General features: G+C 42.0%; 1 protein-coding gene across 1 annotated transcript; it reads right to left on the bottom strand.

Annotated features, from left to right (window-relative positions):
• Positions 1-1,769: 1,769 nt before the first annotated feature.
• On the bottom strand, positions 1,770-7,220 carry LOC109891502 (adenosine receptor A1-like). Its single transcript, XM_020484066.2, has 2 exons — positions 6,642-7,220; positions 1,770-4,554 (listed from the first exon to the last, which is right to left on the bottom strand). The coding sequence occupies exons 1-2, from the start codon at positions 6,995-6,997 to the stop codon at positions 3,906-3,908; spliced, it is 1,005 nt and encodes a 334-aa protein (XP_020339655.1). The 5' UTR covers positions 6,998-7,220; the 3' UTR covers positions 1,770-3,905.
• Between the last annotated feature and the right edge of the window lie 17,937 nt (positions 7,221-25,157).

Below are 25,157 nucleotides of genomic sequence, written 5' to 3'. Positions count from 1 at the left end.
GGTGATTTAAATATTGACTGGCTCTCATCAAGATGCCCACTCAAGAAAAAAATTCAAACGGTAACCAATGCCTGCAACCTACCAGGGTAGTTACAAACTGCACAGGAATTAAATCATCAAAATGTATTGATCACATCTTTACTAATGCTGCAGAAATATGCTTTAAAGCAGTATCAAAATCCATAGGATGTAGTGATCACAAAATATAAGCCATATCTAGGAAAACCAAAGTTCCAAAGGCTGGGCCTAATATGGTGTATAAGAGGTCATACGAGAAGTTTTGTAGTGATTCATATGTCGATGATGTAAATAATATTTGCTGGTCTGTGGTGTGTAATGAGGAGCAACCAGACGTTGCACTTGACACATTTATGAAATTGCTTATTCCAGTTACTAATAAGAACGCAGCCATTAAGAAATTGACTCTAAAAACAGTTAAATCCCCTTGGTTTGATGAGGAATTGAAAAAATGTATGGTTGAGAGGGATGAGGCAAAAGGTATGGCAAGTAAGTTTGGCAGCCCAACTGATTGGCAAACTTACTTCAAATTAAGAAATCATGTGACTACACTAAATAAAAAGAAACTACACTATGAAACGAAGATAAATGATATAAAGAATGATAGTAAAAAGCTTTGGGGCACCTTCAATGACATTTTGGGGGAAAAAAGCCAACTCTGCCTCATCATTCATTGAATCAGATGGCTCATTCATCACAAAGCCCACTGATATTGCCAACTACTTTAATTACTTTTTCATTTTCAAGATAAGCAAACGTAGGGATGATATGCCAGCAACAAACGCTGACACTACACATCCAAGTATATCGGACCAAATTATGAAAGACAAGAATTGTACTTTTGAATTCCGTAAAGTCAGTGTGGAAGAGGTGAAAAAAGTATTGTTGTTAGTAGCTAGCCAGTTTGAGTTGAAACACTATTGAAAGCAAGCTGGCAACATGCATCAAACATGTTTTCAGTTTTTTAATTTTTTTATATGAGCTAGCCAGCTAGCTAACAGGGATCAAATCTGTCTTCAGGTACAACGTTAGCTAACAAATCTTCCTCTCACATTATATGTCAGGGAGAGGCTATGTATTTAGCTTGTTGTATCACATTATAATAACCTAGTATCATAGCTACATAGCCTATCCCATAATGACATGTACATCAAATCAAATGTATTTATCACATGCTTCGTAATGTAGCTAGCTATAAACAAAACGTAGCTATTTACCAACAACACGCCAGTCTTAGATTTTGACGGTTGACAGCCCAAGTAGAAGAGGTCATCCATATCCTATCCATCTGCCCAAGATTGTTGAACAAACTTATGGAAGCCCATTTTCATTTCTATTTTCAGAGGGAAATGTGAGTGCATTACATCCACATGCAGACAACAAATGTTCATATGGCAGCTGGGGGGCAGACCACAACATGTTGTTTCTGGGCAATTGGGCATCATTGGCAAAAGTGTAAGTAATCCATACCCAATCCTCCAGTAAATTGTGACGAACTCACTTACAAAACTCTGTTTTGGACGAGCCTGACTTTATGACCAAAATTATCCAATTTACAGTTGGTAGTCGATTTTGACACTACAATTAATGTTTCTGACTCATATCTAAAAAGTTGGTTCTAAGTGGCAATTGACCTTTACAGTTGTGTTGGTAGCTTTTATGGTTTTGCCGCTAGAGGTGGCAGAGGGAGAAGAATTATGAACTATTTCTAAAGTTGTGCTTGGCTTTCAGCGAGCACACTTTAATTACACAGTTTAGTTTATTGAGTAATTGACAATATTGGAGTTTAGATGATTATTCAGAGTACATCTAATGGATTTCCATGCACACGTTCAGTTACAAACAAAAACAGGATTTCCAAACAGACAACAATTAATCACATTTCAAATATTTCTGTCAAAGCAAAGTGGCCTACTGACAAATCACAACGTCTGGTGTGGTGATCCTCAGGTAATCATGAGGATGTTATACTGTCCAATAGGCATACAGTTCAATCATCTCCTCCCCTTCATCCTGGGCGAACAGGTATGTGGCAAACACTCGTTTGACTCACACCACGTTTTGTAGATAACCTCCCCAAACAGCACAAAGAGGAAGAAGATGACAAAGACAAGAAAGCAACGGTCCATGCAGTAGGTACTCTTCTCCTGGTTTGTCTTCCTGCGACATTTCTTTAAGACGTCCTCCATTGGGTGAATCTATGAATCACATCACCCTAAATCCTCTCAGGATTTCAAGATTTCAACATTCACAAAACTAAAGAATAATGCAAAGTGTCTGGTGATTAGCAGTATTGATGCTGTAAAATTATAGTGTCCCTTCTGAATACTTGTATTTTGTTTGTGTGTGTGTGTGTGTTGTGAACTAAACATGTAAAATTGGCTTTTGTCAATCAGGTCAGTCTCCTCTTTCACCGACAACATGAGTGACAGGAGCAAATTGCACAAGCCCTTGCCTCAGTGTCACCTCTCCCATGTCCTGTCATGAAGTATTTCGTCTGTGTGGACTGTCCATTTCTAACAGCTATTTCTAACAGATCCATGCAGGATCTGAGTCCACCGCTTCACTCTCTGGGGTCAGGTGTTAACCCCCTTTGGGCTCAGGATTGATTGGTTTCTGCGGCGTGCTTTGCCAAGTGGTGGGTTGCCCATTGTTGAACCCACATTTCGCGTGCTCCTCAGTCAGAGCTGTATTTGTACTTTGTGAGAAAGATGATGTCGAAGTACATCATAAACAAGGACAGTGCATGCTTTCAGTATCTCTACATTTAGGAAACATTTGGAGGTAATATCAGAATCTCAAAAAATCCCGTACTCCGATAGCCATATAAAACAATGCTGATGATGCAGATTGTCAAGCAATTTAGCTAGTGTGTAATTAGTAGGATGTGATTATTTATTAACTTTGAATGCAAATGCAATATCGCCAGACTCTCTTTCCAACCACCTACCCCTATGTGTATCAGTTATACGGAAGTGCCTTGTGAGGGTCAAGTTGATGAGGAAGCAGAACTGACAAAGGCTTGCATAAAGGTTTTCCAGGGTTGTATAAATCACACAGCCATAATGTACTGCATGTAATTAATTCACTCTAGATTTAAATCGGGCTCACTCAGATGCCCGGAGCCTTTTCCAACACCCTGTCAGTGTTATAAAAATTATGGCACAACCAAGCTCAGGAGAAAATACTACAGATCATTCTTCTCAAACAAAGCATTGTTGAACCTGTTCACCTGAAAACAGTGTTCTTCTTTAGAATAATCTGTGGAGCTTGGTTTACAGAGAATTGTCTTGATTTACATTTCCTTTGTGGACCGTGATGGACAATAGCTTGACTGTAAAACAGATATAGGCATATTGAGTGATCTTCCTGGGAAAGCATGGGATTTTACAGTAGTACTGAACCAACTCTTGTAAATCGTTATCTTTGTTACAACGCCATTTGCCAAAACAGTTGGCAAGGTAACAGCACCCCACCCATACACATGCCACTCGCTTGGCACTAAAGCTGAAAGAGGATGAGTGTGTTACAGGCCAATTTGACAAGGATCTCGATATACAGCAAATTATTCAATATGCATTGCAGCTGGCATCAGTGAGTGAAATTACAGATATGGGCTGGGCTAATTCTTATTTAAAGTCTTCCTTTTTCCTGGATTGTCTTTCCCAAGTGGGGCCTATATCAATTGTAAATTCATTTCGTTTCCATAATTCAGTGAAGTGCTCTTTGTTGGAGTTCATTCCAGTAATTGGGGGCGTCCACGTACTGTTTCCTTCATCCCAGATGTCTCTCACACGGATAACACAAGTTTCCTCATCATTGCACTATGGCTACTTCTTTAACACAACTATTCCACAGGAAAAGCATAGAAACAATGAAGGTCCTGGCTAAGGGTGGACTGGAGATTTATCAGACAGGGGTGGTGGGCTGGGCTGGTTGGGGCAGGGGCTGGTCTCCTTGTGTTTACACAGCATGCAGCGGCGGGCGATCTGGACTAGTGTGGCGCGGAACCGCTGTATCCGGAAGGCATAGACCAGCGGATTGAGGGCAGAGTTGACATGGGACATAAAGATGCCCACGTACATGGCGCTCTTGGGCATCCCACACTCCGGGCAGAAGAAGAGGATGCAGTTCATGACATGCAGGGGCAACCAGCATAGAGCGAATAGCAAGACGACGAGTGCCAGGGACTTGGCTAATTTTAGCTCCTTGTGCAAGTACTTGCTGGTGTCACAAGTGGCCTCTGCACGCATGTTGAGCTGCTTCCGAATCACCCTGAAGATCTCAGCGTACAGCGCGATCATGATGGTCAGAGGAACCACCACCCAGCCGAAGAAGTTGAAGTAGACCATGTAGTCCATGCGCATGACTGTGGTAAATGTGCAAACTATTATGTCATCACTGATGGTGCTGAGGTTACCGTGTGTGTGCTCGTTGTGCCAGCCCAACATTGGCACCAGCCCGGTCAGGGCAGAGAGGAGCCAGCACAGGAACACTGCCACCCATGCCCTGTTCTGGGTCACGATGATGCTGTACCTGAAGGGGACCAGAGGAATGATCAAAGTCAGTTTGAAAAACTACACAGTCAAACATGGAACATGCAAAACAGTTGGAGATAAAGTTTCGCTTAGACTCCAGATAATCTCCAGTCAAATATATCTAGAAATATCTTTTCATAAACCATCTGTGTGAAATGCTTGATAGATGCATTTTTAAAGTACATGTTGTTATAAGTAGCAAAGCATGAAATGGTATGAATAACAATGATGCACAATCTCGGTTTATTGCATTATGAATTAAATTAATGTATGGACTGTCATACTGTTATACCCATTTGCTTCAGTGCCACTCAAGCTAACAGGGTGTCAAATGTATTCTGTGACAGAAGCACAATGCATTCATTTATGAATTGATGGTGATTTATAAAGAGTCACCAAATTTAGATATGGATTTTTGGGATGCAAAATACTGAAAGCTAAGCAAATGTAAACATCTACATTTCTTTCCCGATTTTTCTATTTTTTTATTATTTTTTTTATGTGAGAAAATAAAAGGTGGCACTATGAAACCAATACAATTTAAACCAAATGTATGATAATTTAATATTAAACAGCCAAATTAAGGAACCGTTCCCTTTAATAGTAAGTTCCCACTGGGCACAAACGGCAAATCAACATATATTTCACATTGGTTCAATGTCATTTCATTGTAATGACATGGAAACAACGTTGATTCAACTAGTGTGTACCCAGTGGGATTGGTCCCCTGTCCACATGACAATACAAATAAATAAGACGCACCAGGAACTTTGCCAAAAATGCCAAACGAACCAGCCTTAAAAATCACTCCTTGGGACAGACAAGAACATTTTAATATACTTAAAAGCTTTCAATGTCTGGCCCATTGATTTCTATTCAACTAAGCATAGATATATGGCTTTCCGCAGTCTGAGAGAAATTCTCCTCAGATACACTACATTACCAAACGTATGTGGTTACCTGCTCGTCCAACATTTCATTCCAAATCATGGGCATTAATATGGAGTTTGTCCCCCCTTTGCTGCTACAACAGCCTCCACTCTTCTGGGAAGGCTTTCCATTAGATGTTGGAACATTGCTGTGGGGACTTGCTTCCATTCAGCCACCAAAAGAGCAATGGTGAGGTCAGGCACTGATGTTGAGCGATTAAGCCTGGCTCGCAGTCGGCGTTCAAATTCATCCTAAAGGTGTTTGATGGGGTTGAGGTCAGGGCTCTGTGCAGGCCAGTCAAGTCCTGCCACACCCATCTAGACAAACTATTTCTGTATGGACCTTGCTTTGTGCACGGGGCATTGCCATGCTGAAACCGGAAAGGGCCTTCCCCAAACTGAAGCACAAAATCTTCTAGAATGTCATTGTATGCTGTAGAGTTAAGATTTCCCTTCACTGGAACTAAGGGGCCTAGCCCGAACAATGAAACAATTGGCACTATGCATTGGGGCAGGTAGCATTCTTCTAGCATCCGCCAAACCCAGATTAACAATAACAGCACTTACAGCTGACTGGGACAGCTCTAGCAGGGCAGAAATTTTACGAACTGACTTGTTGAAATGTTGATATCCTATGACGATGCCACGTTGAAAGTCACTGAGCTCTTCAGTAAGGCCATTCTACTGCCAATGTTTGTCTATGGAGATTGCATGGCCGTGTGCTTGATTTTACATTTGACATTATTTTACATTTGACATAATTTGACATTATGCGGTATTATGTGCGGGCCAGTGAAACAAAATCAAAATGTTATCAATTTTAATTAAACATGTGGGAAAAGAAGTCGAGGGGTGTGAATACTTTCTGAAGACACTCTAAGTTAATGTATAATTAGAATGAACAGAAAATGGTCCTCACTAGGAATACAGTAAAATTCTTAATTTGTTGCCCTCAAGCAAAATCCATCTCATTATGGACAATCCTCTATTAAAAGTTTAAAACTCAGAATATTCTGTAATTTCATGACAGGTGGTAATGCAGACCAGATAAATGTATTTCATGTGATGTATTTCAGTTAAGGTATGTTTTTTTGTCATGAATTTGGCAATTGTTTTTCAATAAATAGCATGCAACCGGTGGCTATATTGGACTCACTTGATGGGAATCTTGACCCGGAGGTAGCGGTCAATGGCGATGGCCATTAGAGACAGGATGGAACCCTGGGTGATGATGAGGAGCAGACAGGCGAGGAAGAGGCAGGTGTAGAATTGAGTCTTCAGCCCCAGACTAATCACTATAGCCAGGGGAATGACCAGGGCTCCCACAGCGATGTCGGCCACCGCTAGAGACACGATGAAGCAGAACGTGGTGTCTCTCAGGGCGCGGTTTACACAAACCACCAGCACCACCAGCACGTTTCCCAGCACAGAGGCCAGGGCGATGGCTGTCTCCATGGAGATATAAATCATGTCCACATGCTCCCGTGGCTGGATACCGGGAAAGGAAAACATTTTAAAAGTCCTCAGATCTCCGCTTGCCTTGCCTCAGAATGGAAATGGTTTAAGAGGTTTTTCTTCAATTGGTCCTATGGATTCAACTAATTTCATTGTGTCCTCCTCCATTCTACGTGGTCCCTCTGAGTTGCTGCTGTTGAGAGAAGCGTGGGTTGTCGCTGATCTGGCATTGATTGAGTGGGCCCTATGTCAATGAGAGCATCTGGGGAGATGAATGTCCAGCGTCCTCTTCTAGCTCCACACTGACTGACTGACAGGCTGATCCCCTGCTTCTCTCCTCCACTCCTCCTCCTCCTCACTTGCTCTCACTCTTGGAGAGAGGCTCTCTCTGAAACAAGGGAGGGGCCTCGTTCTCTTTGCAGCAGTCTGCAGCACCACCACCTCCCATCACTCCTCTGGAACAGTAGCGAGCTCCCCACATACCATCATAAGTGTATGTGTGTGAGTGTGTGTGTGTGTGTGTGTGTGTGTGTGTGTGTGTGTGTGTGTGTGTGTGTGTGTGTGTGTGTGTGTGTGTGTGTGTGTGTGTGTGTGTGTGTGTGTGTGTGTGTGTGTGTGTGTGTGGGCGCGTACATGACGTGTGTGTTTGCGTGTGTGTGTTATAGAGGGGAGCTGTGACTATGGTCTGGCAGGTGGGTCTTATAAAACAAGCATTTGGGAGATTGCATGCTTTTCGTCAGGGCCACTCAAGCTAATAGGGTATCAAAGTTGGAGTGCCAAGGTGCCATCTTAAGTTTTTAGTACTCTGTCACCTGAGATGCACTACAAATATGACCGTAACACTTTATTTATTTATTTATTTATTTAAAGTCAGTTAAGAACAAATTCTTATTTACAATGATGGCCTACCCCTGCCAAACCCGTATAACGCTGGGCCAATTGTGCGCCGCCCTATGGGACTCCCAATCACAGCCGGTTGTGATACAGCCTGGAATCAAACACGTGTCACCTCTATCACTGAGATGCAGTGCCTTAGACTGCTGCGCCACTCGGAGCCCACTTACCCAAGAAGATTTGTGAAGAACCAAACTAACAATCTGCCCCCCACGCATTTGTGCTAACCAAGACCGCTGTCATCCTCTCAAATAGTTTTGCATAAATTAATGGACCTTACACTGTGTCCAGATGTTCTGTAAGTGATGTGACGTTTTTACTTCCTGAATATGCACAAAGAGAATCTGTAGAGATATAGAACCTTAAATCCCCTATAGATGAATGTTATACCCTGCATTTTTGCCTTTAGCCTTAAAGGTGAATTAATAAATTAATAAATCATCTTTAGTGTGGCTGGAGTGCTTCCCAGTCTTAAGGCGAACCTACAATGCTGATATCGATTTCTCCTTAATCAGAAAGCATCAGTACACAAGCTACATGGGAGAAATTAGAATTATGTAATGTGCAAGTTATGATTTGTGGTTCTTCAGGAGCAATCCATGGTTTAATTTCATACCCCAGCTAATTAACTTGTGAGAAAGATAAACTCAGCAAAAAACAGAAACGTCCCTTTTTCAGGACTCTGTGTTTCAAAGATAAATCATACAAATTCAAATAATCGTCTTCATTGTAAAGGGTTTAAACCATGTTTGCCCATGCTTGTTCAATTAACCATAAACAATTAATGAACATGCACCTGTGGAACGGTCGTTAAGACACTAACAGCTTACAGACGGTAGGCAATTAAGGTCACAATTATGAAAATTTAGGACACTAAACAGGCCTTTCTACTGACTCTGGAAAACACCAAAAGAAAGATGCCCAGGGTCCCTGCTCATCTGCGTCAACGTGTCTTAGGCATGCTGCAAGGAGGCATGAGGACTGCAGATGTGGCCAGGGCAATAAACTGCAATGTCCGTACTGTGAGACGCCTAAGGCAGCGATACAGGGAGACAGGACATACAGCTGATCGTCCTCGCAGTGGCAGACCACGTGTAACAACACCTGCACAGGATCTGTACATCCAAACATCACACCTGCGGGACAGGTACAGGATGGCAACAGCAACTGCCCGAGATACACCAGGAACACACAATCCCTCCATCAGTGCTCAGACTGTCCTCAATAGGCTGAGAGAGGCTGGACTGAGGGCTTGTAGGGCAGGTCCTCACTAGAGATCACTGGCAACAACGTCGCCTATGGGCACAAACCCACCGTCACTGGACCAGACAGGACTGGCAAAAAGTTATCTTCTCTGTTGAGTCACGGTTTTGTCTCACCAGGGGTGATGGTTGGATTTGCGTTTATCGTTGAAGGAATGAGCGTTACACCAAGGCCTGTACTCTGAAGCAGGATCAATTTGGAGATGGAAGGTCCATCATGGTCTGGGGCGGTGTGTCACAGCATCATCGAACTGAGCTTGTTGTCATTGCAGGCAAACTCAACGCTGTGCGTTACAGGGAAGACATCCCCCTCCCTCATGTGGTACCCTTCCTGCAGGCTCATCCTGACATGACCCTCCAACATGACAATGCCACCAGCCATACTGCTCGTTCTGTGCGTGAATGTCAGTGTTCTGCCATGGCCAGCGAAGAGCCCGGATCTCAATCCCATTGAGCACGTCTGGGACCTGTTGGATTGGAGGGTGAGGGCTAGTGCCATTCCCCCCAGAAATGTCCGGGAACTTGCAGGTGCCTTAGTGGAAGAGAGGGTGTCACGTCCTGACCTTAGAGCTTTCTATGTCTCTATTTTGGTTTGGTCAGGGTGTGATTTGAGTGGGCATTCTATGTTCCCTTTTCTATGTTTTTGTATTTCTTTGTTTTGGCCGGGTATGGTTCTCAATCAGGGACAGCTGTCTATCGTTGTCTCTGATTGGGAAACAAACTTAGGTAGCTTTTCCCACAGGGTTTTTGTGGGTAGTTGTTTTCTGTTTAGTGTTTGCGCCTTACAGGAGTGTTTCGGTTTCATTTATTCTCTTGTTATTTTGTATGAGTGTTCAGTTCAATAAACAAACATGAACACTTACCACGCTGCGCTTTGGTCCGACTACTCTTCCTCATCCGACTACGAAAACCGCTACAGAGGGGTAACATCTCACAGCAAGAACTGGCACATCTGGTGTAGCCCATGAGGAGGAGATTCACTGCAGTACTTAATGCAGCTGGTGGCCACACCAGATACTGACTGTTACTTTGATTTTGACCCCACCCCTTTGTTCAGGTACACTATTCCATTTCTGTTAGTCACATGTCTGTGGAACTTGTTCGGTTTATGTCTCAGTTGTTGAATCGTGTAATGTTCATATTAAATATTTACACATGTTAAGTTTGCTGAAATTTAAACGCAGTTGACAGTGAGAGGGCGTTTCTTTTTTTTTGCTGAGTTTAGTACGTTTTGAATTGTACATTAGTGCTTAACACTACCTACTCCGTTGTTATTCTATATCGGCAGGCAGATGAACAGCAGGCAGATTTATGCTCATACAACACACATTTTCTTCCTTTTCATCATCTTTTTATGTGATTTTTTAAAACTTGAACTTCACACAGGCTAACAGCCCACCAGTTGTACTTCAAGCCTCATTCTGTATATTCGCTCCATCAACTTGAACAGTCTGGACCAGCGCTTTGCTAGAATAGTCATGGAGCTAGAAAAGGGACACACAATTAAAACATTCACATATTGAGATATCATATGCATGGAAATTAATTGGAGTGGAATAGCAGAATTTTGATAACTGCCAGCAAGCCGTAGCCTCGTACGAACCATTCTGATCTCCCAAGCTTAATGTGAGCTCGGGAGATCAGGATGGTGTGTTCGAGGTTAAGCAAGCCTGTAGACAAAAACATTTAATTAACCTAAAACATAGTTCTCTCAATAAGGCAATGTTCATCTCTGAATCAGAAAATCTTGGCAGTTGGCAGCCACTTCAAAAGATGCAGTAATGAAGCAATCTCTGTGATGGCCCCTCTCAATCCATTAAGGAGAGTAGAGGTTTCAACGTCTGCTGTAAACACATTCATTTTATACTCTCTTTTTTGGAGGAAACCGATGACTCTGGACTTTTTGGGGGATCATTGCCTCTGACCTCAGACTGTGCGCTGTGCGTTAGCGTGTTGGTGAGCAGACACAGAAGTAAATCACTTGTCTTGGAGATGGTATCACCGTTCCCATGTGCTGTATGACATCTGCAGAGAGGGTCCCAGGCAATGTCCCCTGTAATTTCCTGAGGCACTGAGCACATTTTTTATCATTTGAGCGGACACTTGAAAGTTGTGAGAATTCTGTTGCAACTTCCAGCGCACATTTACAGGAACACTGAGGCTATACCCATACTGTTTTTGACAATAGCCAATAGCCTATTGTGGCTATTTGAGCATAATGTCGGCCTACCAACAAAACCAATGGAGCAAATCACATAACATTTTCACATGGAAATAGCTTTGATTTCTATGATATAGCCTACAGTATATGTGGTGTTCAATGCAGGCCTACATTGCATGTGACTTTTTTACATTATGAAGGGCTTGATATTATCTATTTTAACTTGGTCTGTAACACCATTGGCCAAATAGCTGACTGTAAATTGCATTGTATTGTGTTGTATGATGCAAGAAAACACTTTACAAAATCAAATGTATTATTATTACCATACAGAAAATGAGACAATGTAGACTACCCCTCTGCCTATAGGCTTATTTGCATATTCAAGCCTGTCTCAAAATACAACACTGCCCATTTACTTAAGACGTAAGCGTTTTACTTCATTGGCTTTTCAAAAGACAGCTTGAAATGTGGCCTACTTGTTTTGTGCTCTTGTAGGAAGCAGTAACTCCCCATTGCTGACCTATACTTATCTATAACTGGGCTAATAACTCGATAACTAGGAAATAATATCAATAAATATGAACACGCTCGGCTCTGCGCTCTAATCTGATCTGAAAAGCACATTCACTCGCGGGGGATCAAAATACTGCTTGTGAGCTACCAACGCCAATAGAACTGCACTCTGGCTCTGCCTACAATAAAATCACAGACTCAATCTTGCGAAATGAGATTTGTTTTGGTTTGTTGCATTGAAAAGGGGTTGATATAATGTAGATTCGATTACAGAAAAAAAACGTGAATCTCAACATTGCAAACTAATGGTACAAACTCAGTGAAGTTTAATCTCTTGCGTCTCCGCATGGCACGGCATTTCTTCTGCAGCACGGGAGGAGATGCATGCGCGCAATTTAGAGGGAACATTGGTCTCATTGGTCTCTATGATAGTCGTGATAGTGATAATCGTAACGTAGCAACAGTGAGCTGTGATGTAAGGGTTGGTAAAGGTATAGTGACAAGCTTTTATTGTGTATAATTAAGTGATCCTCCCCGAATGCTTCCAGGGTATTATCCCTTTTATACAACAGGTTACCAACATATTCAAATAATGTTTTGACATATTTTAATTAAAAACGTTATTTTTATTAATTTATTCATACTATGTCATCCTTCCACAAAATATAGTCAATAACAATAGGGCTATTTACAAGGGGTAGCGGTATAGCTAAATAACAATAGGGCTATTTACAGGGGGTAGTGGTACAGATTCAATGTGCAGGGGTACCGGTTAGTCGAGATAATTGAGGTAATATGTACATGTAGGTAGAGTTAAAGTGACTATGCATAGATAATAAACAGAGAATAGAGGAGAATAGCTGCGTAAAAGAGGGGAGGGGCAATGCAAATAGTCTGGTTAGCCATTTTATTAGCTGTTCAGGAATCTTATGGCTTCAGGGTAGATGCTGTTGAGAAGCCTTTTGGGACATAGACTTGTCGCTCCGGTACCACTTGCCGTGTGGTAGCAGAGAGAACAGTCTATGACTAGTGTGGCTTTGACAATTTTTACGACCTTCCTCTGACACCGCCTGATATAGAGGTCCTGGATGGCAGGAAGCTTGGACCCAGTGATGTACTGGGCCGTACGCACTACCCTCTGTAGTGCCCTTGCGGTCCGAGGCTGAGCAGTAGCCATACCAGGCAGTGTAGCAACCAGTCAGGATGCTCTCCATGGTGTAGCTGTATAACCTTTTGAAGATCTGAGGACCCATGCCAAATCTTTTCAGTTTAGCAATGGCGCCGGAGAAGAAGGCAGACGTTTTACATGTCCCCAACCAATTATGTTTTTGGTTTCTTCATTTGCATTTCTTGTAACTTATTTTTGTACATATTTTGTACACAATCTTATCTTATGACCGATAATATCTTCTTGACATCGGGCCTGTGATTACTCACCACGGACTGGCAGAATCCTTCTTTTCCTTTAACGAGACTGGCGCAAACGACATACTGCTTTCTCAGGAACAGGCCCAGATCACTGGAATTTACGTGAAGAGGAGGCGGAGAAAAGGGGGCCAGAGGGCGGGCTGCCTTCTGAAAATTCATAGGTGATAGAATAAACCCCCACTTCCTTCCATTCTGCTAGCAAACGTGCAGTCTTTGGAGAATAAAATCGAGGACCTACGTTCAAGATTAAACTACCAACGGGACATTCAAAACTGTAATATCATATGCTTCACGGAGCCTCTATATCAGGCGGTGTCAGAGGAAGGTCCTAAAAATTGTCAAAGGCTCCAGCCACCCTAGTCATAGACTGTTCTCTCTGCTACCGCATGGCAAGCGGTACCAGAGCGCCAAGTCAAGGTCCAAAAGGCAGCCTCTACCCCCAAGCCAAAAGATTCCTGAACAGGTAATCAAATGGCTACCCAGACCCCTCTTACGCTGCTGCTACTCTCTGTTTATAATCTATGCATAGTCACTTTAATTCTACCTACATGTGAATATTACCTCAATTACCTTGACTAACTGGTGTCCCCGCACATTGACTCTGTACCGGTACCCCCTGTATATAGCCTCGCTTGTTATTTTACTGCTGCTGTTTAATTACTTTACTTTTATTTTCTATTTTTTCTTATTTATTTTTTACTTAAAACGTATTTTCATTGATTTGTTCTTAACTTCTTAAAGCATTGTTGGTTAAGGACTTGTAAGTAAGCATTTCACTGTAAGGTCTACCTACACCTGTTGTATTCAGCACATATCACAAATAAAATTTGATTTGATTTGAGTAAAGGTGGTCTAGAGTTTTTTTCCTCTGGTTTCACATTTAACATGCTGGTAGAAATGAGGTAAAATGGATTTAAGTTTCCCCGCATTTAAAGTCCCCGGCCACTAGGAGGCCTCCATAACAATTAGCAAATGATGCATGATTTAATCTGGCATAGAAAATGTGCTCTCTCATCAGGACACTGCTGTTTAGAGAAGCTTGCCAACAACACAGGTAAAACAATCACTTCAAACTGAAGCTTGAAAGACTAGCTGCAGTTCGTTTCATTTGACCTGTTTTCTATTGATATTTTTTACTATATATCCATAAAATGTTTTGACTGGCTGAGAAAAGCTGCATACCTGTCTGTCTCATCCTGACTCCCGACACGTTCATTACTATGCGACAGCTTGAGATCTAATTTGAATATTGAAACAATGTTGCAAATGACAGAGAGACAGACAGCCAGGTTTATACAAACCTCCGCTGTTCAAAACTAAATGTTAGTCTAAAAGAAATGTGAGATAATGTCTATATGCTTTATATAGTAGAGATCAAGTTTATAAATTGCCTGGCTTGGCTGATGAGACAGTGGATTGGGCAGTAAGATGGAACAGAGCAAATAGGCATTCTTACGTCACAGATTTAGCCGGTGGTAACTTGTGGAAATGCAGTTTTAACCCATCAGCATTCAGGATTAGACCCAGCCGTTGTATAATATGTAATACACCTATAGAAGAGATGTTTCAGGCCAATGAGTGGCTCAGTTGGTAGAGCATGTCACTTGCAACGGCAGGATTGTGAGCCCAATTCCCGGCGGAACCACCCATACAAAAAAAATCACCTTTGGATTGGAGATGCTTTAGAGAAAGTTTTGCTAAATGGTATATTATCTACAGTAGACCTCTAGTGAAAAGGCACCAGACTTCTGACTTCTGGGTACATTTTGCGACAGAAAACAACTGGCCAGTGATTACACCTCTGAGACTGTATCACTATGAATATCTGTCATGAATTAGATTAGTACCATGCAGATATCCGTCAGGTTCCTCTGGGATTATGTGACTGTGGTGAGGTGGTCCTATTACCGGTTCACCAAATGAGTGCAATGTTCTCCACATCCTCACCAAACGTCCTATTCTAGAGATGATGGATGCCTCGAATTACCCATTAGTGCTAATGCAGCTCTGAAGCTACAGTACAGAGCACTTGCTATCTTATCAAGACTGATGTAATGCACCTCCACACAACGAAGATGGTCGTAGCCTGGATGAATGTGTTTCAATGGTGAAAAATAAAGCACAATGAGTCACCAGATATTGTTGTTTTGCTCTGGGGGAACCAGCAATAAAACAATGGCATTGAAAGCCAAAATACCAATAGCATCTCAGAAGGCTAGGAGGAGCACAAGCTGCTCCTGCATTATCGCCCACACAACAACTTCAGTTATGGGCTGGGGCTTATTTGACAGACTAGACTAGACAAAGGAAAATCACTCTGTCAGTGTTATATTTAATTTAAAAGTTTGTCTACAAGCTAGAAAGAAATCAATATTAAACAAAGACAAATAACCGAGCCACTGGTAAGCATGCTATCTCAGTTATTTTTCTGTTTGTATGAGTGTTTCATCTCTTATAGTGGTTCTTGTGTTTGTAAAAATGTGTTTGTTTGCTTTGGTTGCGTATCCATTTTTTGGTTGTCATTTCTGCTTTCATAAATTAAGTAGAATTTAAGGATAACTCAGCAATGTGTCCTTCAGGAGAAGTGCAAGTGTTGATTCCCTTGTTACCCCCCAGAGATTGTGGGTATACACTTTTGACATCTGTACTGGAACATTGTGGAATATTATCCAACAACAACCCACATCCCTGGTCACTGTCAATCAACTGGATCAAACTGAATATAACCATTTACTGCTGAAGCAAACAAATCATTAAATGAGAATGCAATTTTTATTTCCTTGTTTCATCTGCCCCTCAAACATGCACCTTTACATTGGAGACGTATATTAATTGGATAACTGGCAAATACTGCATCATATTTCTATTTCTGAGCAACTTAATCATACAGATTTTGTTTCACCTGTAAACAGGAAATCTATCAAAGTAAAATTAAACTTATAAGAACCCAGTGCCCACCCACCTGACATTGTCCCCTGCCTCCATGTCCATTTTTATTCTCACCCTTTTTGTTTATTAACAAATGCATTTTTTTTAACAAAATGCAAATATATATACCCTTGGCAATAGATTTCCCATATGAGAATTATACAGGTTCTAAATAAGGTATTGATACACTATTAACATGTTGTATCCTCAACTGTGTAGCATCTCTGTCAATACTTCTGGCCGCACTGTTGGGGTTGCTGCTGATATTGTTCTCAGTGGTCTGGTTGCTCTGAAAGCCCTGGTTTCATCCTCTACGGGATCGGTGTCCCTATACCGGGACGGTTGAGTTAACATGCGCTAATGTGATTATTATGACGTTGTAAGTAACAGCCAACTTTCCAGGACATAGACATGTTTATGTGGGCATCAAGCTTAAATTCTTGTTAATCTAACTGAACTGTCTAATTTTCAGTAGCTATTACAGTGAAAAATACCATGCTATTGTTTGAGGAGAGTGCACAACAACAAAACCCTTTTATCATGGCAACTGGTTTGATACATTCACCTCTGAAGGTAAATAATGTACTAATCTTGCTCTGATTTGTTACCCTGAGGGTCCCAGAGATAAAAATTTAGCATAGTTTTGTTTGACAAAATCAATTTTTATTTTAAATTTAGGAAATGCTGTCTCTGGCTCCACACACACCCTGCCCCGGACATCTATAGTAGAAGTTAGAAAAACACTTAGGTTGAAGTCATTAAACTCGTTTTTCAACCACTCCAACAATTTCTTGTTAACAAACTATAGTTTTTGCAAGACGGTTAGGACATCTACTTTGTGCATGACACAAGTCATTTTTCCATCAATTGTTTACAGAGAGAATAATTCACTGTATCACAATTCCAGTGAGTCAGAAGTTTACATACACTAAGTTGACTGTGCCTTTAAAACAGCTTTGAAAATTCCAGAAAAGGATGTCATGGCTTTGGAAGCTTCTGATAGGCTAATTGACATAATTTGAGTCAATTGGAGGTGTACCTGTGGATGTATTTCAAGGCCTACCTTCAAACTCAGTGCCTCTGCTTGACATCAATGGAAAATCAAAATAAATTAGCCAAGACCTTAGAAATAAAATTGTAGACCTCCACAAGTCTAGTTCATCCTTGGGAGCAATTTCCAAATGCCTGAAGGTACCACGTTCATCTGTACAAACAAAAGTACACAAGTATAAACACCATGGAACCACACAGCTGTCATACCGCTCTGGAAGGAGACACGTTCTGTCTCCTAGAGATGAACGTACTTTGGTGCAAAAAGTGCAAATCCATCTCAGAACAACAGCAAAGGACTTTGTGACGATGCTGGAGGAAACAGGTACAAAAGTATCTATATCCACAGTAAAACGAGTCCTATATTGACATAACCTGAAAGGCCGCTCAGCATGGAAGAAGCCACTACTCAAAGCACCCCCACAACATGATGACCCCAAGCATACTTCCAAAGTTGTGGCAAAATGGCTTAAGGACAACAAAGTCAAGCTATTGGAGTAGCCACAAAGCCTGGACCTCAATCCTATAGAAAATCTGTGGGCAGAACTGAAAAGTGTGTGCGAGCAAGGAGGCCTACCAACCTGACTCAGTTACACCAGCTCTGTCAGGAATGGGACAAAATTGTGGAAGGCTACCCAAAACATTTGACCCAAGTTAAACAATTTAAAGGCAATGCTACCAAATACTAATTGAGTGTATGTAAACGTCTGACCAACTGGGAATGTGATGAAATAAATAAAATCAGAAAAAAATCATTATCTCTACTATTATTCTGACATGTCACATTCTTAAAATAAAGTGGTGATCCTAACTGACCCAAGACAAGGAATTTTTACTCTGATTAAATGTCATGAATTGTGAAAAACGGAGTTTAAATGTATTTGGCTAAGGTGTATGTAAACTTCTGACTTCAACTGTAGACGTTCCTTTTGTCCAGGTGGGAAAGGGCAGTGTGGAGTGAGATTGAGATTGTGTCATCTGTGGATCTGTTGGGGCGGTATGCAAATTGGAGTGGGTGTACGGTTTCCGGGATGATGGTGTTGATGTGAGCCATGACCAGCCTTTCAACGCTACCGACGTGAGGCAGGTTAGGCAGGTTACCTTCAATCAGTGAGAATACAAATGTAAATTGACGTGGGAAAGGAAACGTCTAGTGGTGGTAATTTCCCATCGTATCTGGTAGGAGTACGTTTTCTGGGACTATGTACGCCTGACTTGGTGAACCTATTGAAGATGTCCAAAGTGGTGGAGAAAGCTTTGGGTAAAGATAAATCGCTGAATGTCACGTGAAGTGGGCTTGTTCCATTTTGTGTGTTTCTGAGGATTAGAAAAAGCAATTTGGAGATCATGATTTGTCGTGCCTTGAGCTATGGAGCAGGGCACCCAATAAAGGAGTCATTTCTGGAGTTTTTGAAGAAGTGCTTAAGGAAAATCGTTGGTCCTTGTGTGACAGTTGGGAGGAAAGGGACACACACGTTCTGAAATTCTGAGATGTAACTGAGATGTAACTGAGATGTAACGTTAGCTAATGTTTCATCCTCTCTTGACTGAGGTGAATTAATTAGTTAGCTAGTAGCTACCACAGCCAGTTCAGATCTAGCCCGTAGCTACCTGTCAGATAGCGATATGAGGTGGCTATTATTATAGTCAGTATAGCAATGTAATGTCGATTTGTCAGTTTCCCTAGCTAATTCCCTACTTTTCACACCGACACAGTAATAAACAGCTCTTCAGGCTTCACTGTCATGGTGGATCATCAGTACACAACACTATGATCATCATGTCTTAGCTGGATTAGATTTAGACAGGTGTCCCAGTAGGGTCAGACAGCTAGGGAAGACCAGTCTATGGAGCTCAGTTAAATTTTGCAGTACACAGTGTATTTACATTATCAGTGAATAATACAAAGTTCCATCTTGAGTTGATGGGTATCAATAGGAAAGCAGCTTAATTTTAAAGCTACAGTCTGGGATCTGGAAATAATGGTCATTTCAATTGTTGAACCATTGATTCTATTATTGGATAATATAATGTATACATGTACACCAATGTAATTCTTTGTCATGCATCATCTTAGGAGGATCAGATGGTGATGGGTCTCAGCAGGGTCAGGCAGCCAGGGAAGACCAGTCTGTGATGGAGCTAATGATCATTCTTGCAGATACAACACTTTATTCTCTCTTTCAAGCAAACACTGGACAAGCCAGATGTGTCAAAGCTTCAAACTATTTTAAGACAATCTGACACACCACCAAAGTTATTTTCTAAAATGTAACAAGGGTTGATAGAGGCTTTCCCCGATGACACAAAGCATGTGAAACAATAATGTGAGGAAGACCTGGTGGAAACTATTGATGATGACTATAATGATGAATGGATACAGATATGTTTGAAAGCCCAGTCATGTTCACATAATCTCAGACATAAATAACTGCAGTTTAAGACCATCCATAGAACGTACTATATGCCAGTGTAACTAAATAACATGCACTCAGAAATGTAATTTCTCTGCTGGAGGTGTAAAAAGGGGACATATTTGAATACAGTATGTTATGGTCTTGTGAAGGCTGGCTGAATTCTGGCAGAGTATGTCTTTTATTTCAGCGTGTCTACAGATTCTCCCTTCTCCCTGTTTTTGTTTGCTTGGAAATGTTGAAACTGGGGACTGTTATCAAATGAAACTGTAACCAAGCATTTAAGAAATGCATTGCCATTAATTGGAAGGTTGGTTATGCTCCCACAATGTCACAACGGATGGCGGTAATGTCAAGTTATGTATCACTAGATTTGATTCATTACAAGATTAAGGGTATACTGTATTGAAAACATGCCCATGTCAGGGGAGATACCTATTTAGGCAATCCCTAGCTGCTGGGCTGCTCAGTCCTTGCCCTGGGGGTCTGCCGGTACTGTGGGTTGTCACTCTGACCTTGGCAAAGCACACTCAAAACCAATAATGAATGTTTCACTAAAATCCTTCATCTGAGTGGGGTGTGTTGGATTGGGGTGTTGGAGGGTGGTGGACCCCTAGGGACAAGATGGGGTAAAAAAGAGCTTTACAATACTATTAGGCCTATGAGATGAATTATATGGATATGCTGTTTCTGTGTGTTAATACATATGTGTAGTTGTATGGTGTTGTTTTCAAAAATATATATACATTTTTACCTTTCCCTTGGGAATAAAAAAAAAGGTGTGAAAATGGTTTTGTGTTGAGAGTTGTGGTATTGACTAGACTGGTGGAGGTTGGGCATGCAGGTAGGTGGCTTGGGCTGACTGGTCGGGTCTGGCTGAAATTTGAAATAGAGGAAGACAATCAAAAGTCTTTGTCCTTTATTATAATTTTTTAAAAGTTTGTCAGGCTATTGGTTAAAGGTGCAATACAATAGTAATTATTGAATGACCTTTGATCTCGTCTTATCAATCACTTCAACATATTTAACAATGATCTCTTACCTGGCTTGATGACTGGGGGCATTTTTGCTTGCTTTTTGTTGTTCTAAATAGAGACGGCTAGAAGGGCCATGGGTCATATTGGATTGTGTAGAAATGCAGGAAATGAGCTTTAGATTGCCCCACAAATCTGGGGGAGGACCCCAGACCCTCCGCCAGATTATGTCCCTCCCACTTCTAAAACCAAAGTTGCGCCCCCTTCTTTTGCAGTGTAAGCAGTGTCACATTTTTGGACATGAAGAAAGTGTTTGCAGACGGTGAGGAGCCAAGATTGTTCGACGTGTGGAGAAAATCACTTTGATGGAGCCTGTATAGCAGAAGAGAATTGCAAAGGAATAAAGTGTTGTAATCATGGTGGAGAGCATGAGGCGACATCCTTGGAAAACCCAAATAGGGTGAAAGAGATGGAGGTGGGCAGAATCAGGACACAGACTGAACTGCCCTATGTGGTGGCGGTAAAAAGGGTAGAAAGATTAAAAGGTCCAATGTTGTTGGGAGGCTACAGAGTTGGCCTCCCACCAGCAGGATCCAGATATGCTGCATATAAAGAAGTTGGACTTAGTGGGTTTTATGGCAATGGTGATCAATGGAACGGCTAATGTGGAGGGATACCCCACTGTAAGGAGTTGACTTTTTTACACCCGTACAGCGATAATGCACCATAAATATTAGATGCCAACCGCCATTAAACCCCACCGAAGAAGAAAAAATCTAAAACTACATAAACAACGATGGCTGCTCTTGAGAAGCTTAGCGTTGATGCTGCAACCGTGCTATTTATTTTCACATTGTTTGTAACTTATTGTATACATAATGCTGATTATGATCGAAAAGAGCTTCTGCACATCAGAACAGCGATTACTCACCTCGAATTGGACAAATCATGTTTCTTTAATGAGTCGGACAGGAAGAATATACTCCAAACACCCGAACCGGCCCTTATCCCTGTCATTCGCTGGAGAAAGAAACTGAGATTTTGCGGAAAGAGATCAGGGTGCCTTGTGAGGATCAGGTGATGAGAGACTAATCTGCCTTTGACAGCCGTACAGTTAGCCAACGTTCAATCACTGGAAAATAAATGGGTGGAACTGAAAGCGCGTATATCCTACGGGACATTAAAAACTGTAATATCTTATGTTTCACCGAGTTGTGGCTGAACAATGACATTAATAACATACAGCTGGCAGGTTATACACTCTATCGGCAGGATAGAACAGCAGCCTCTGGTAAGACACGGGGTGACGGCCTATGTACTGTATATTTGTAAACAACAGCTGGTGCACGATATCTAAGGAAGTCTCAAGGTTTTGCTCGCCTGAGGTAGAGTATCTCATCATGATAAGCTGTAGACGACACTATCTACCTAGAAAGTATTTTTCGTAGCTGCCTTACATACCACCACAGACTGATGCTGGCACTAAAACCGCACTCAATGAGATGTAGTCATGTAAAGTATGGGCCACAAGAGGTTGTTGAGGCTATTGTTCAACAGGTTGGCAGGGCTGGTAGAAATAGGTTGAAATCGTATGCAATTCAGTATGCCGTCAAACACAACAATGTTGGTTGATAAAAAAGCAGTTAAAGGACTGCTTGACACAGGCACAAAGAGCTGCTTTCGAATAGCCCTATACGGTCACTTTGAAAAAGCACCCCACAAGCTTTAAGCCAGGACATATGTGCTGCACCTATTGCCATACATCATGTTCATGTGCATCTGATGTTTGTGGAGAGCCTAACCCCAAACATGAGTTATTAGAAGGAGACGCTTGCAATCCAGTGAAATGTAGAGAGGTAGGACATGTTAGAGGAGTACAGGAGTCATTTGGTTAAGGACACAGCACACCTCTACACTTGCAATGCAGCCTGTGCTGGATTTAGCACTGAACTAATTGAGGCAGTAGTAAAAGACAGTGCACACATATTTGGCTTGGCATACGTTGTCAACAACATTACAGTACTCCGATTGCGACAAGCAAGAGACATCTTGCACATAATCGGTTACGTTTTTTGGTGACGTTGAGAACGTCGAGCCCACTTCCCATCATGATAGCTTCAGTGAGCTAGATGATGATTACATGGGTTACTTTGATGAGGAATATGAGGACAGCTCTGACATAAATAAAAGGGACACTTACAAATGTGGCACCACAAATGTGGCAGTAAGCCACTAGAAGCTGCTGTAGAACAACTGTCCCTTTATGGGGTCCGTGACTAGTTAGTTAGTTGGATGACTGCTCAGCAATGAGACTGTGTTACTATCCGTGTGTTGTCACTTGTCCAAATGCAACTGTCACGTGTGCTCCCTCTACGGCCTCTAGGTCACCAGGCTGCTCGTTAGGGTGCACACCTGTCACCAGAGATACGCTCTCAGCGTACATAGTTACAGAATGACGACTCAACAAAGGGAAGCATCAAGGAGTGTTTTTTTTGTTTTTGTGTTGGGGGTGATGTCGGGTCCGGGTGTTGGAGTCGGAGCTACCTGGGAGGCCTCAGCCTGTTAGAAGGCTCCCATGCCTAAGCTGGGTGAACAGGTTCCCATGCCTCAACCGAGGCAACCGGTTCGTCAGGTTTCTGTGCCTCAGCAGAGGCAACTGGTCCGCTCCGGATCCCCAGGATCATCCATGTGGTTGGCGTCCTGCAGCTGGAGCCGAACGCGCCGGGGAGGGGGTACTGTCACGTATGCTCTCTCTCCAGCGCTCTAGGTCGTCATGCTCCCAACCCATTCTCGGGTTCATCATCTTGGTCGACATCCTGCGGCTGGAGCCGGGCGTCGGGTTAGGGGGTACTGTCACGTGTGCTCCCTCTCCGGCCTCTAGGTCACCAGGCTGCTCGTTAGGGCGCACACCTGTCACCAGCATTATGTGCATAATGACACTCACCTGGACTCCATCAGCCCCTTGATTACCTGCCCTTTATATGTGACTCCCTTTGGTTTCTTCCCCAGTCGTCATTGTTTATGTTTTTGCTTTGTGTCGGTGTGCTGTTTGTTTCTTGTTTTGTTCATTTATTAATTAATTAAATGTATTCACTCCCTGAACTTGCTTCCCAACTCTCTCAGCGTACATTGTTACAGCAACTGATTAAAACTGTCACTCAAAGCTGTCAGTGGTGTTTCATTTCAACTGTCAACATTATGGATTTAAAATAATGATGCATTAATCAAGAATCATAAATCAAAGTTAGACTTTGTTACAGAAGACACAGCAATGATAAAGAGAAAGGTGTAGGGATAAATACAAAACAGTCTACAAATACAGATTATTAAAACATATTTACAGTGACAACATAAAGGGAAACTTCAGGATTTTGGCCATAAGACCATTTATCTACATCCCCAGAGTCAGATGAACTCATGGATACAATTTTTATGTCTGTGTCTAGTATGAAGGATGTTAGAGGTAGTTTTGCAAGACCAATGCTAACTAGCATTAGCAAAATAGCTGGAATCAATGGGTATCTGTTAGCATGCTAGCGCTAAAAACTAACTACCAATCACCATCTTTCCCTCTACCCTGTTTTCCTCTTAGAGATCGTTTGATGGTCAGACTAAGCTGCCCTCATCCCCAGCTAGCCTGGCAACCAATTGGTTTGAATTCAAACAGGTACCTTGGTCTGCGCCTTCAATTTGGACCTTAACCTCCCACACAACTTGCTGACTTCAGCTAGAATGTTTCTGTTAAAACCAGGGAATGTAGTGAACGCTTTGCATGGTTTAACAGCTCTGCCTCCCTAACAACCTCCACAAGGGCTAGAATGTCCTTGGTCTGGCGAGCAGCATGATGGATGCCACTAGACTGACACCTTCAACTCAGCATATGCGGTGTCCCTCAAGTCCTTGATGACACCAGTAGACTTCCTAATCCTGTCTGCTTAGTCATGTTCGGACCCAGGCCCTGAAAGATAAAGCAAAGGGTTCATCAGTAGTAGGCATAACTGACTCATGACATGTGTTAGGCCTAATGATTAACATTGTGATTAACTACATATACTGATATGTATCTTGTATACTGTGACGTACCGGGTTGGGAATTCCACAAGGTTTTGCTGTCCCTCTCCCTCTCTCACTATCTAACACCTCACACTACTGTCCAATCCACAACCCCATGTAGTAATCTAATCTGTCTATAAGGCCCCTCCTGCTTGTGCAGATGTAAGGTAAAGTTGCCTCTAGATGCTGACCTTGGGCAAATTTGTCTTTTCTCCCATTAATTGTTAAGGTTAGGTTTAGGGGAGGGGAAGCAGAGTTTATAGCTGTAGTGGCTCCTTGGTTCTACTCCAAGTGGACATTTGCGATGCAAAACCACATCATTCCCATATGTCCTCTGGCAATAAAGTTCCCTTTTATGAAAGCTGCTCTCTTCTACACTAATATCAAATGACAAAACCAACATAAATAATGAAATACACAACATTGGATTTGGACTGACAAGGTGTAATACAGTTGTGTGCTACTTTTGTTGTGTTGTTCTAGAATCATTGTGTAGATTATAGCTGTAATATTTTTTAATTACTGTTGAAAGCAGGA

Source organism: Oncorhynchus kisutch, linkage group LG5 (genome assembly GCF_002021735.2).
Source record: "Oncorhynchus kisutch isolate 150728-3 linkage group LG5, Okis_V2, whole genome shotgun sequence".
Classification (NCBI taxonomy): Eukaryota; Metazoa; Chordata; class Actinopteri; order Salmoniformes; family Salmonidae; genus Oncorhynchus; species Oncorhynchus kisutch.
This window is presented reverse-complemented; position numbering and strand designations above follow the sequence as displayed.

Coding starts and splice junctions, on each gene's coding strand:
- LOC109891502 (XM_020484066.2), bottom strand. CDS start 6,997: ATGTTTTCCTTTCCCGGTATCCAGCCACGGGAGCATGTGGACATGATT. Junction 4,555..6,641: donor CGGGTCAAGATTCCCATCAA/GTGAGTCCAATA, acceptor GGTCCCCTTCAG/GTACAGCATCATCGTGACCC.